Source organism: Sardina pilchardus, chromosome 24, assembly GCF_963854185.1.
Source record: "Sardina pilchardus chromosome 24, fSarPil1.1, whole genome shotgun sequence".
In the NCBI taxonomy this organism is placed as follows: domain Eukaryota; kingdom Metazoa; phylum Chordata; class Actinopteri; order Clupeiformes; family Clupeidae; genus Sardina; species Sardina pilchardus.
In genome coordinates this window covers 13,121,241-13,136,240 of record NC_085017.1, presented here as the reverse complement: position 1 = coordinate 13,136,240, position 15,000 = coordinate 13,121,241, and the positions used below count along the sequence as shown (strand labels likewise).

Below are 15,000 nucleotides of genomic sequence, written 5' to 3'. Positions count from 1 at the left end.
TGCATGTACATCTCCTCTCCGCTTGACCTGAGCTTCATCTCTGGTATACTCTCCTGATTTTGCTCATGATTATCAATATGTGGTATTAGTACGTATCTGTAGTAAGTCAGTGTTGATCTGTAAAATCAAATAGCTTTTGTTTGGTGAGTTTAGACTACACCAATGCACTTTTATTCTGGTTATTTATAGAGTGTGTTTTGAAAATGTTATAATTCCTGTTGTCCAGTTATTTTCTGTACATAATCTGGGGACCTGCTTCGTCAAAAGGGATTTCGGATGCTTCCCGGAGTATCCGTATTTGTTTCAAAGACGTGTTTTTGTCCCCGTTTGTATTGACAATGGACGATTTACTTGTTCTCATGATGAACCTTTAAGCTTTTGACTTGACTCGAAGGAGTCAGACACATTCTCTCTCACCTTGCACTGGCTCAAAAAGTAGCTGTGAGTCTGCTTCCACCCATATCACCCATCTGAATTAGTAGGACATGTAAAATGTATTATTTTTAGGGGTTAAAAAAGGGTTTGAAAAGACCACAATCCCTTGTGGTTATGGAACTTATAACAGGTCTAGTGTTTTAGTTTTGATTTGAAGATACACACTGACTTCAGAGTACTCTTAAGTTTGCGGTGGAGTTACGATAGAGTCAAATGATGCTATTTATTGACATCTACTGAGGTGATGTGCATTGATATTTACTTAGCTCTTGTGTTCTTTCTCATCGTTCTCTCATTTTGGTCTTTAGAGATAAAAAACAAACTTCCAAATGATATTTAAAGATGACTTTTATTTATTTTTTTGAAAAAAAAAACAAAGATTGAATTTATGAACTCTGTACTTGTATGAATTGCTTTCATGTTGAATGTCACTGAGCTGCTAATGATGGATTTCTCAGTTTATTTCCCCAAAATTGTGAGACGTGGAAAGTTTGGTTGTCTAACAGGCCAAAGCCTAAATTTAATCGGAACCAAAAGACTCTTCCTCCTTTTCCTGTGCATTATGGGAAATAGGTGGGTGGGCCCTCCGAGTCCTCAGAGTGATCTCATAATTTAGAGCTATCTCTATGGCAACAGTGCGTCAGTTGGGCTAGTTCACCATGAAAGATAACCTTTATTTAATGTCTGATTAATTAATGCCTTTGTGTTGAGAAGATTTGATGTAGTCTCCCTTGTGCCCCAAAAGGCTCTTCCCTGTCGACATGTGTTTGTACAATAGTAAGCTGAGGGTGTATTGGCAGTATAGATGATATATATCTATATTCTTTTCATATTTGCACAATATTGTGAGTAGCGCCTTCGTGACCACTGACAGACTTATGTATGTGGATGAGAAGAGCATAAAAAAAGAGTTGCATTATTTAGTCAAAAGAGAAAAAAGAGAATTTTTATTCAAATGTATTGAGAAACAAAAGAACCGAACAACTTCACAGCTGAATGTTTTTGTCCATGGTGTACAGGACTGTGACATGACTATGAGCTTTATCAGTGTGATTTCTGTATACTTGAGAACGTTTGTGTCTCCGTTTTGGTTGATGGAGAACCCCCATTGCTATTACGGCATGATAGAGTGAATGCATGAACTGTATCTGAACCCAGACGTTTTAATCCTTTGAATGCTCCCTCCAGAGGAAGCCAATCAGATATATTATGTGCTGAAAGCCCAATCTAAACCAAAGGGAAGTGGACAAAAAAACCCCCACTAAAAGCCAATTTGATTAAAAGTCTGAAACGATTGAAAAGATTATTAAAGTTGACCTGTGTATTAGGTAATATACTGTGCAGTGTCTACTCTGCATATGGCATTGTATATGGTATTGTATGTTAGGTAATATCAGAGAGGGTTAAAGCGATCAGTAATGAAGGATCTTTGGTAATATATGTATGGTTGAATATGGTTGAATAAGGGCCAACTCCTTTGATTTAGATTTGGATTAGATAAAATAGTGGAAGTGGAAACGAAACAACATAAGCGAAGACAAAACTTAACCGAAGCAGACTGGTTCACCATCTATTTGATGATTTCTATTTTCTTAACGCTAGTTTGCCCCATGAGGTCCAGGCTCCTCCACCATCCGTCCACTAGCTTAGGTTCAGGGGTTGGTTCAGTCCTGGGCTGTTCCCCTGGGACTGCAGTCTGGCAGTGTGTGTTGATCAGGTGGGGCAGGAAAAGGGCTGTACTACAAAACAAGGTAACGAGTTAATCTGGGTAATTTTGGGAGTAACTGCTGATCTCTAAAAGAACACCGCACTCAGCAGATATGGTCTTTTAAGTGACCTATTGTTTTGTGATCAGCTGTTACTCTTGAAGTAAGTCTGTGTGAGCCAGTTGTGGGAGGGAGATGGAGTGGAGAGGAAGTGAGCTTTGGCCTTCACCCACAACAAACGATTTGGATGGATCGGGTTTATTGTCTGTGGCACGTGGTGTGGTGTGGTGTGGTGTGGTGTGGGGTACGGTACAGGGTGGTGGTAGTGTAGTGGCTAAGGAGCTGGGCTAGCATGTAGAAGCCTGAAAAGGTTGTGGGTTCAAATCCCAGCTTCCACCATTGCGCCCTTTAGCAAGAAGGCACTTAACCCCGACTTGCTCTGGGGATGGCCCTGGTAAGATAATTGACATACGGTATGTAAGTCGCTTAAAGTCGGGTAAAAGTTGAAATGAATAAATGTGACGTGGTAAATGAGAGAGCTCTGGCAGCGCACACAGACACAGTTGCTTCTCAAAGAGGATTTTGTTGTGATGGTTGTTTGTTTGGCCACAAATAGGTTCTTCAAGGACATTTGTCTATTTCAGGACACTGCAGAAACCCATTGAGTGCTAACAAACAGCATTGCGTAAACTCAGTGTTGTTCAAAGTGTCTTCTTCTTTGGATTGGACTGATGTCTTGTAGAGAAGAAATGTTTGGTTGAACTGATTATTTTTTTCGAAAATAAAAAAAGGTTTGTTTGGAGTAGTTGATGCCAACGACCTGACTGTGCGGAATTATTTTCCCACCACATTATTTATTGAGATGTATGTATATAAGATAAACCTGCTACTGTTTTTAAAGACAACTTGCAAAGGAATGAATAATATATTGCTATGTGTTTACTGCATATGTAGGTAAAGCTGTCTGGGGTTGTTTGTGGACTTGGTTATGATGACGAGTCTTGTGTGTCTAGCTGCCATCTAGTGGATGACTGCAGTAGCACATATACGTAGAAATGTGGTCCTCGTAAAGCAGGTTTCCATGTGCACATACACACAAATTGAGGAAAATGATAGTGGGGTCCTCATAAGGGAAATTTTCAAGTGCACATACACACAAATTGAGGAAAATGATAGTGGGGTCCTCATAAGGGAGATTTTCAAGTGCACATACACACAAATTGAGGAATATGATGGTAGACAATCAGACTGACCTGGATTGTGCTTTTCTTGTATTGCTTGCCCTGCTGGCATGCTTTTCAGAATGCTGCTGTACTGACAGATGGAAGGAAAGGGGAAGGGATAGAGGCTTATTGATTGGCTGCCGTCACAAACCCTGACAGAACTTCAACAGTCGATTGGCTGATGTCTTGGTCCCTGCTTTGACCGCCATTTTGAAATTCTATGACTTTTCAATTGTTCCTTTTTTGTGGAGATGTGTCTGTCAAGTTGTTTATATGGTCTCACCTCCGACCAGGTATTATCAATATATTTAAAACTATGGTATATTTGAGATTTTATTTTATTTTTGTAAAGAGTGTGGGGAGATGATTTGTCGGAGACTGGTTCAACGACAGTTGCTGGGTTGAATTCTGCCTTGGAATTCATTCAATGAGGGCTTGTGAAGTAAGTTGCCTTACTTTATTTATGAGATGTAATTTTTACTGTAGCAGCACGAGCACATGTTCGAAAGATTTAAAAACGAAAATAAAACTCTTCTCTTCAACTATTGTAAGTTAGTATTTGCTGAGATATTATGAATGTATTAATGAATCATTTCACTTGATTTTGTTTAAAACTTATGTCTTATTGTTCTGGGTAATGTTATTGAGACATCTCAGATGTTTGTATTTACGAAGCTACCTTTGTTAAAGAGCCTTGCTAATGACAGTAAGTTTTTTTGCACCCCATTTAAGAATTTGTATTTTAATCTAAGATGTGGCTGGCATTAAAGCATTGGAAAATTATATATTGATTGATTGTATTGCTGCCAGACTTAGGCTACACATTTGTAGTTAAATTGAAACTTTTTGCATGGGTATTTAAGAAAACTGCTCTTTTATGGTCTTGACAAAAGTGATGTATTCACCTGATATAATTACAGTATAATGATGAGAACTTTATTGAAGCATTGTGATAACTTGGACCAGGAATTCATTGTAGCATGCGATCAGACTTACTAACTCTGGCTAAATCCTTTTCCTTGCAATAACTTGAGTGAACCCGATTAACCCTAACTCTTTAAAGATGGCTTCCTCTTCAAGAAGGGTTTTCTGGTCACAGAATACCTCATCTTTTGTATTAGTTTACTTTTGCACTACTTGAAGGCTTAAAAAGATTATTTAGTTTTTTTTTGTTTGTTTGATGTCTTGGACAAGACAATTTGCTAAAAGCATGCAAGGTTTCGAAAAAAAAAAAACTTTGAAAATGAGACCTGACCCAATAGCTTGAAAAACAAACAAACAAATGAAACACACATCCTTTGAGAGAACAGCCCACGTCTGTCTTTCCTGTAGCACCGTAATGACACGTGTTTTTGTTTTTCCTTTGTAAAACTACATTCCCAAATCCCAAATCGTCATCAGCATACTTACTGTCCTTCTGTAATTGTTATCAGCACAGCACAAGCAGTTGAGTGGCCAAATTGATGTTTAAACAAAAACAACTATTGTGAAAGTATAGCCACTTTGTATTGAGCAGAATTGCATTGATTATAGGTTAGGTGATGGGAGAAGCCAAAAGCACTCTTGCTTTTTCAGGCCTCTTCATGTGAAGCACAGGTGCAAGTTGTTAGACTCCAGAAATGAATGTTTTCATATGACCTATATCCATCTTTAGTCAATAAACACTCCTACTGGTAGAAGAACAAATTTTTCTTCCCCTCCTGCCCTTATTGCATAACGAAGGCATTGGCGAAGCCGAGAGGGCATAATGTTGATGCATAATTATGAAAATCATACAAGCACCTCACACGTATAAGACGGGAGCTGTACTTTTATACTTGTGCTTTGTAAATGTTTTCTATGTGCAGTATTTGATAATGTAAAACTGGTATTTTTGTGGTTTGTACGCGGCAGAGTTGATTATTTAAAAGTGCACGTAGTTTTGTAAGAAAAGACATCAAAAAAATCCTGTCTCCCACTCACACATAGAAATTTTGATTCGAAATTCTGTATTCTGCATGCCTCTTTGACAGGAGCAAATTCAATAAAGTTTTATTTGAACCATCTCTGGCCTCGTAATCATTGTGGTGAATTCAACAGAAACTGTGTCTAAAAGTTTGAAGTATTCTACATATAAAAAAAACACTAAATGAAATGGCTCATAGTCATACAGATCTCTGTTTCTCGAGGTGACCGAGTATAAACAAAAATGAGCAGCCGGGCAGGCAGCTGGTGCTATACTCTGGGCATGATTTTTAAACATTTCCCCCGATAACAAAAAGCAAAAATAAATGTTATATCCGTAAATGTTTTATGTTATTTAATCATTAGTTTAACCTAAATTACTGACAACAATGTTTACAATCATGAGGGTTAACAAAAAGTGATTCTGAGTAAGGAATACTTGGCTTTTTATTAAACATAAAGATGAAAAAAAAAATGAGTCTGAGTAAGGAATACTTGGCTTTTTATTAAACATAAAGATGAAAAAAAAAATGAGTCTGAGTAAGGAATACTTGGCTTTTTATTAAACATAAAGATGAAAAAAAAAAGTTTAAACCTTTTTTAATTTAGAGTATAAATGTCAGTGGGAGTGTCCAATTTGTCAAAAAGTTGTGATTGCAAAGAATTTTAATCAAATTTTGTAAAGACGCTTTTGTGTCTGGCACATTTGTACATGTAGGCAGCCCTCCATGATGTGTGATTAAGAGAATTGTAGACAGTCATAGTGCTCACATTGAAGCAGTACTCATATTCTCGCCTGTCTGTATTCAGGGTTTATAAACCACTTTTTTGACATTTTAATTATCATTACGGAAACTTCTATTCAAAACTACATGCAGTTTGGAATGCACACACACAAAGAAAGGATATATACTTATACATGTCTACCAGTATATCTCCTGGGTTTTGTCCTGGCATATTTACCTTCACGCATTAATATGAAATTATGTGACTGATTTAGTCAAAGCACTAGAGTCAAACAAAAACAAATCCACAAGTTTTGATTTGGGATACAATTTTCTTTTATCTCACATAGATCACAAGCCAGGCCTTTAATGATGCATTACATATTTATTACTCTAAAAATGATTTTTTTAAAGGAAGATATAGTTGAACAAATTATTTTATGTATTGCAACTATACTCCACAAATTATACATCAAGGTGAGGCATCATTTATACAAAGGTAGAATGCAAAAAAGATTAAATTAATTCATAAACAATTAAGATTATTAATAAAAAGGTATACATTCCTTGAGAGTGCTGATATTTCACAGAAGAGAAGCAAAAGGCCCCAGCATCTGCAGGGGCATTCCTATGGAAAAAGCTGATCAGACGCAGTAGCACCTTTACACCAAGAGGGGGTGATGTTGATCCTACCGATTAGAAGTCAGATTTCTTGTGATTTATTTTCTTTTTTTTAAAGGAAGTGCCTGCCTTCTTTAATAGTTAAAAATAGTTATTAAAGCAACACTACTGCACATCATGCAATAATATTGCACATAATACCAATTCACAGTAGCCTAATTAACCACAAATCAGAATCTCTCATTCACTAATTGTCAGCCTCTTTACTTCCTATTCCTATAGTCTGACTGCAGAGCCGTCTCCAAACTAAGGAGCGTTATTTGAGAGGAATTTCAGGGACACGTTCATCTCCCCGACATCCCAACATCTCCAAACTAAGGAGCGTTATTTGAGAGGAATTTCAGGGACTCGCTGTGGCAGACACATTCATCTCCCCGACTTCCCAACAACTCAATCAGCTCTCTCACAACCCATTCTGTTAAAGCCGATATGAATCAAACATTGAGGAAGGAACGTAATCGAATCTGTCCGAAGCACGGGGCCTCCAAGGATCCAATCCGATCCGATCCAAGAGGCAGTGCTTTTAGAGATTACACAGTTGTCGTTGATGCCTTCAACTGTGGATGTGTGTGCCACTCATTGCTTGGTCTGTAGGCTCGCAGCGTTTGCCGGACAGTTCTACACAGTCATGTGTGCAAGCCCTACACCACCACCAGTCACTGGTGCTACCACCACTATTGCTCCAGTATTGCTCTGATGAATCCATCAACAGAAACTAAAGCACAGCTTAACTGGGCTCATATGTGGTAGCATACTAGCCTAGCCAGAAGCACAAACACCAGGCTGCTGCCTAGGATCTCACACACACACACACACACACACACACACACTAGACTAGCCTATAGCCTCTACCACCACGTAACGCCTAGAATGCATCTCTCTCTCTTTCTCTCTCTCTCTCACACACACACACACACACACACTCTGTCTCTCTGCCTACTTCAGAGCCCTACAAGATGACAAACAACAAGCATTTACTGAGTGTATTGCAAGCTCTACTGAAGTGTATTGCCTTTTTATTATGCTCCACTAGCACAACCAGTCTATGCAATCCCAGGCCCCCGGGACTAGAGGGAACATCACTAGAACAACTAGTGTACGCAATCCCAGGCCCCCGGGACTAGAGGGAACATCACTAGAACAACTAGTGTACGCAATCCCAGGCCCCTGGGACCAGGGACCGTCTTTGGGGCCCCCTCCAGGGATGACTACAGATGTTCTGGGGACAGTCACAACGCTATGGGTTTGGACCAGTAAAGTGCCCAGTAAAGTGACCAGTCTCTCACAAAGGCTTTGACTTCTCATGAAATCAAATCAAATAAAATCAAATAGAAAATGACAGACACATCAGCTTCATGCAGTTGAATAATAATTATAATAATAATAATAACAATAATAATAATTATAATAATAATAGTTTTACATTTTTCAGGTGGGTGAGTCTCTTGGGGCTTCTGGAAACTTTGTGAATGATAAGATGAACATGGCTTTCGTGATAATGGGGTACCACTTTAACATGAACTGCATGTCTGATAAACCATTCCTTAAATATAAAAATAAGAACAAGAACAATAATAATAAAACTAACAGCACAAGAACAACATATAAAAAGCAAAACAATCGCAGTGCATTGGTGGGACGAACAGTGCAAGGACATCTGAGAGGGCCCATGTCGGCTGTGCGCATGTAAGCAATAGTAGCCTGTTCACAAATGTGTGTATGAGGGTCTGTGTGTCGTCAGCACATTCACATCCCCCAACACGCACACACACTGTCACACTCTCACACTCACAAAAGTCCTACGCCAAGGTTCTGACTATTGTGGTTACAGGTTCCCCTCTTGCAAGCGCCTCCGGTTTCCACCAGAGGGGGCTGTAGAGGGTCTCTCTCTTTCTTTCTCTCTCTCTCTCTCTCTCTCTCTCTACAGTATCTCTCATGGAAGCTGCTCTGTTGAAGGTGAGGTCACTGCGAAGAGACCAGCTCACCTGGCCAGGGTGACAATCACGTGTGTAGTCCGACCTCAGCAGACGACGAGGGGTGGGACGGCGAGAGGTCAGCTCGAGCGGTGGAAGTCCGACATTCAAAGTCACAGTGAGTGAGTGAGGCTCATTGACGTACCAGCCAGCCGGCCAGCCAGCTCGTCGACTGGGGATGGAGAATAGGAACTGGAGGATCATATTACGTTGAATCAGGGGAAACATGGTGTTCCTCACTCGCGCGGATGGTAACGGGCACCCAGTCCTTGCTCTGGCCTCTAGACTGGCACAGCGTGAATGCTGGGAACGTCTCCACGGCCACACAGGAAGCGACTGTACCCTTTTAAAGAGCGTTGAGGAATTCTAGGACAAACAGACAAACCCCCCCCCCCCCCCCCCCCCCACCACCCCCACACGGGACAAACACTAAGCAAGCACAACACTCGCACGAACACTAACATGCACAATGTGCACACACAGATAAGGGGACGCTAGATCCATTTCTCCTCCTCCCTCACACACACACACACACACAAATGTCCACAGACAAACACAGACTCCGACAAACACACACACACACACACACACACACAGTAGGGACTGGACACAGAGGACACATTCAGAAAGCAATGATTCAGACATTCAGAAACACATGCATAAAGTTGCATTTAGAAAAACAAACCAAAACAGCGCATTACCTCTTCTAACTCTGTGTTCAAACCCAGGTGTTGGGACAGCTGATTCTCTCTAAGAGTACAGTACAGGTACAATCATTCTCTGGACAACCAGCATACAGAAAAGAACCCCCCTCATGCAACAGTGCTAATGAGACTTCATCTGAACCAATTCCCTGATACACACACACACCGAAAAACATTCAGGCCTTAACCGTAAAGAACAGACACGTTTGCTGTCAGAAGAAAAAGCATTGCGAACAATAATAAAATGAAATCCCGACTTACAGTTATTTTCTGTAAAAATGTCTACCAAAGCCCAATGACTACAGGTTCTTCCCTGTCAGTCCTAACAGGTTTTTACATCAGTAACGTACTTCCTCACTCTGAGTGGCAGTTTGCCACAGATTCTACATGTTCATGTAGTTCTACAAGTTCTAAAGCTACGGCAAGTCTTTGGTTCCAATTCTCAAATAATCAATCTCTCCATATTGTGAGCTATTCAAGTGCAAGTGAAATTGAAAAAGTACCACTGAGTCCTTCCAAAACTCATGATCGGCTTCAAAAGGTGACTCCTGAGTTTGGTGAAGGTGTATTGGTTAAACACAACACAGCATCGATCATGATACAGACTCACTCGCTTAGTCACACACACACATACACACTGTGTCACAGCTTTGACCCTGTTTGAACACACAGACACTAGTTTTCATCGCCTGTGCCGACTACCTTTGACGGTAAAGTGAGGTCTACAAACGGCTTCAAAGGCCTGCAGCCAAAACTAACCGAAACCCAAAAGATTTCCTGGTGATAGACACAAGCTAACTAAATGAGAGGGCTAAAAAAAACATCATCCTCAGGAAATCCACACTGCTTATTGATCTACACAGGAAGTGAACGCAAAGTCACATTAATGAGGAAGCTGAATGACAAAAAGATTGCAGTGATTGGTCCACGCTGAAGTGAGGTTGACATGGCGAAGCGTGATATGGCTCCCAAACCACCAGGTGGCACTGTGATCATCAACCACAATTCCGAACATATCCCCACTTCACCTTTGACCTTTCAGCCGTGCTCACTGCTGCTATGCGGTAACAAAAAGTCTGAAGGCAAAAATGAACATGATGAAGTGTGTATGTTTACGCGTGTGTGTGTGAGTGAGTGTGTGCGCATGTGTGTCTCTGTTTGTGTGTTTGAGTGTGTGTCTGTATGTATGTATAATATATGACACCCCCGCCCCCTTATCCCATGGTCCATTCTGTCCTCTGTCCAAGAGCCATTGTCCAATCACATGGCTGGGTGGCCATGACATCACTTCCAGACTTGTGAGCTCAGCATGTGAGCGGAAGTGGGCGTGGTCGCTGTGGAGGCTCCGCCCATGGGCTGACTGTAACCCATCATGCTGTTGGTGCCGTAGAAGTTCATACCGGCCATGTGCTGAGTCATCTGGAGACACACACACACACACACACACACACACACACACACACACACACACACACACGCACAAATGTACACACACACACACACACACACACACACACACAAATGTACACACACACACACACACACACACACAAATGTACACACACACACACACACACACAAAGGGTACTGCTGTTATGGAAATCATAAATACATAATCTTGTTTTTTAGTCTCAATCCAAAATGAAAGAGCCACTCATGCTCTTTCACACTCAAGATTGAGACAATCAGGTCAGATCGAGCTTCAGAATTTCATAGAAAATGGAATTAAGGATGTACTGTATGTCTATGTAAGCACATTGACTCTATGTATGCCATATGAAATGTGCTATATAAATCAAATTTGATTGATTTGATTGATTGTTAGCATTGCTACAGATAGAAATGTAGCGAGCTAACTAGAGAGAAAGAATGGTAGAAACTCTTTAGATAAGTTTGGTCAGTCATTGAAATGTACAAATGCAAAGTGAAGCAAAAAAGTAAACGCACTCTGAAAGCTATAACTCATTCAATTTAATATGAAAACATGTCCAGACAGATGCGTTTTGGCCTATGTCCATCTTCAGTGTCTGGCCTGTAAATAGGTGCATTCGACTTCATGTAGCCGTCTTAAGAGGACTGCAGACGAGACTGTTTCTGACATTCTGATACGTTTTCAACCATGACGTATGTGCAATTCCGGTTTGAAAGACGTACTGTATCAGAATGTCAGAAATAGTCTCGTCTGCAGTCGTCTTAAGACGGCTACATAAAGTCGAATGCGCCTAATGCAAAGTGACCCCCCAACCCAAGTGGATGACCACGTCCACTAGCCCCCTGCGTACTGTACCTGGGCCAGGTTCCACTGCAGCTGCTGGGCCTGCTGCACCCCGTAGGCCTGCTGAGGTGGCACGCCCGCCACCCCTCCCATCATGCCACCCTGCATGGATCCCGCCATGTAGGGGTTAGCCGCCGCCGCTGCTGCCGCCGCTGCCTGGGCATTCATGCCCGCCTGGGGCATCACGCCGGGCTGCGCCAACATGCCCATCTGGGGGGCGATCATGGCACCCATCATGCCCCCCTGGGCTGCCATGGCCTGGTACTGCCCATAGCCCGCCGCCGCTGCTGCAGCTGTTGCTGGGTAGCCCATCTGGGCAGGGTTCATGTACATGCCAGCTGTAATAATATTATTATTATTATTATTAATGTTATTATTAAAGGGATAGTTCGGATTTTAAGACACGAAGTTATATGGGTTCCCTGTCAGCAACGTTGTGCATCAGCACTGACTTACCCCCCGACAGCGTCCTGTGAGCCGAGATCCAGCCGGTTTTTGATCGTTTTTGATGCCGGACTATTTTCTTCAGCAAGTTTCTGGGGTCACGAAAGTAAAGTGTTTTACTTCTCAAAACCATATGCGTTCAACAGAGTGATATATTTGCACCACAAAAACGTTGTCCAGCTGTTAGTAGCGCGCAGTGATAGGAATCGCGAAAAATAAGTAAGTGATAACGAGGTTTGAATTTTTCCTGGACAACGTTTTTGTGGTGCAAATATATCACTCTTTTGAACGCATATGGTTTTGAGAAGAAAAACACTTTACTTTCGTGACCCCAGAAACTTGCCGGACTACTTTCTTCAGCATCAAAAACCGGCTGGATCTCGGCTCACAGGACGCTGTTGCGGGGTAAGTCAGTGCTGATGCACAACGTTGCTGACAGGGAACCCATATAACTTCGTGTCTTAAAACCCGAACTATCCCTTTAATAACAATAAAAACAACAACAACATTGTTGTCATTATTAACAACAACAACAACAACAACAACAATAATAATCTTTATGTATAAAGCACTTTTCTGAAGTTTCAAAGTGCTTCACAGAGGCAAAATGAAACAAACACCAGATTTCAAAACATTATATTAGGTTGTCTGAGCTATAGACAAAATCCCGTTTTAACTCTTTTACAAAAGATCAGTTATATTGGAGGTGAAATGGAATACATTTTTTGAGTGTTTGTTGCCTCATGACTCGATCAATTGTCCAAGAATGTATTACACTGGAAAGGAAACCTGAGATGTTATATTATAGCAGAGCTGTCGGATAGCATTACTCAATTTACGAGTAACCGGATAGTCTGATAAGATTATATTCAAAACTGGGACTGGAAATGGTTCGTCATACACACACACACACACACACACACACACACACACACACAAATACAGACATAACAGACGCAACTGACTTCTGACTCATGTCGACAACACAGACCTTTGCATGATCATCAAGACATAGATTCAGCTTGGCGGTAAAGGAAGTCGGATTCTCGTAGCACTGCGACACTCTTTTCCTCAACACGATTTTCATCAAGATCAGTGAAAGTGATTCGGAAGAGGTGACAGATACAGATAACCGGACTGGAACAGTGGCAGTGTAGGTGGCTAAAGAGCTGGGCTAGCATGCAGTAGCCAGATTGCTGGCTGTCACCGTGGTGCCCTTGAGCAGGGCACTTAACTCTCAACCCTTGCTCTGATGAGACGAGCGAGCCCTTATAATAATTGATGCATGTACTGTAAGTCGCTTTGGATAACAGTGTGGGCCAAACGTCTGCAGCAGGACTGGCTGATTTGGAGATGAACGGGCCTGAAGCATCAACAGCACAGACACCGAAACAGGGAGCACGTGCAAGCCGTGTCTATTCATACTTTACACCTGACGTCACAGCTGCTGCCTGGCAGGAAAGAACAGCATTCTCCAGCAACCAAACCCAATAAACTAATCAAGGATCTTGCCAGCACGTCGCCAGTTTCACTAAACGAAAGTTGCCGTTTTGAGGTGAAAACAACATGCCAGATAGATATAAGTGAGGTTATTTAAAACCACTTATCAAGCTGTCATTCGCCGGCAACATGTATTGCTCAACAGGTATCCATGGTAGTCACGTGACTGCAAAGCATGAATTTTGAACTCTGTCGATACAGTGCGGCGATGATATTTTGTTTACAGTTAACAACATCGAACAGCTTTCATGAATGAGGGCTTTTGCCTCTCGTCTCACCGTGGGCGGCCATGTTGGTCTGGGACATGGAGGAGGTGCCGTAGAGCGAGAGGATGGAGTCCTTGGACAGCTTCTGCCCGCTGCCGGCCCTGCCGCCGCCGCCGCTCTCCTCGGCTCTGCCCGGTGGGTCCAGGAACAGGCTGAGGTTCTCGGGCACGGAGGCGGCCACGCGCCCACTGGGCATGGAGCCTGAGGCAGGCTGCAGGGTGAAACGGGCACAAGAACAGAATAAATCAGAACGCCAACGTTTAAAAAAAACAAAAATTAAGTATATTTTTTGGGCTTTTTTGCCTTTATTATTACAGCATAGTGAAGAGGTAGACAAGAAACAAGTGGGAGAGAGAGAGATGGGGTGGGATTGGGAGATGACCGCAGGCCGGATTCGAACCTGGGTCCCCGTGGGCACTCGGACCCGCATACGGTATGAGCGCTGTAGCCTGCTACGCCACAGCGCCCCTCAGAATGCCAATGTTAATACCACAGGGGGCAGTGCACTGGTGACACATAAAGTGTGCATGTGTGTGCGTGTGCGTGTGTGTATGTATGTGTGTGTGCGCGCGCGCGTGTGTACGTATGTATAGGTAGGTATGTGTGAAGCATGTGTACAATAATAAACAAAGAAACAGAACCATATTAATACCATATTAACTGCCCCCGTGTGTTAACTTCATGGCTGAGGAAATGTAGCAAAATCAATGTATAAGCTGCTGCTAACAGTTGGGAAATTACGGTATATATAATGAATTGTATGCCAGTGTGTATAGATATTGGGTGGATGGATATGTGTAAGGATCACTGGTGCGTGTGTATGTGTGTGTGAGTGTGTGTATGTTTACTGTGCTCCTGTTGGAGTGGGAGCTGGTGTGTGTGTGTGTGTGTGTGTGTGTGTGTGTGTGTGTGTGCTTACCGTGCTACTGTTGGAGTGGGAGCTGGCGTGTGTGTGTGTGTGTGTGTGTGTGCGTGCGTGTGTGTGTGTGTTTACCGTGCTCCTGTTGGAGTGGGAGCTGGTGTGTGTGTGTGTGTGTGTTTACCGTGCTCCTGTTGGAGTGGGAGCTGGTGTGTGTGTGTGTGTTTACCGTGCTCCTGTTGGAGTGGGAGCTGGTGTGTGTGTG

The 15,000-nt window shown here is 42.2% G+C and overlaps 1 protein-coding gene across 2 annotated transcripts in view; it reads right to left on the bottom strand.

The window, feature by feature from the left end:
- Window positions 1-9,083: 9,083 nt before the first annotated feature.
- Window positions 9,084-15,000, bottom strand: part of smap2 (small ArfGAP2) — a 32,474-nt gene continuing 26,557 nt past the window's right edge. For both annotated transcript variants that reach the window (XM_062528672.1, XM_062528671.1), the window contains exons 8-10: window positions 13,889-14,087; window positions 11,679-12,004; window positions 9,084-10,810 (exon numbers count right to left, since the gene is read on the bottom strand). In XM_062528672.1, the coding sequence (XP_062384656.1) occupies window positions 10,676-10,810; window positions 11,679-12,004; window positions 13,889-14,087 (660 nt within the window). In that variant the 3' untranslated portion in view covers window positions 9,084-10,675. The remainder of the gene's footprint in view (window positions 10,811-11,678; window positions 12,005-13,888; window positions 14,088-15,000) is intronic.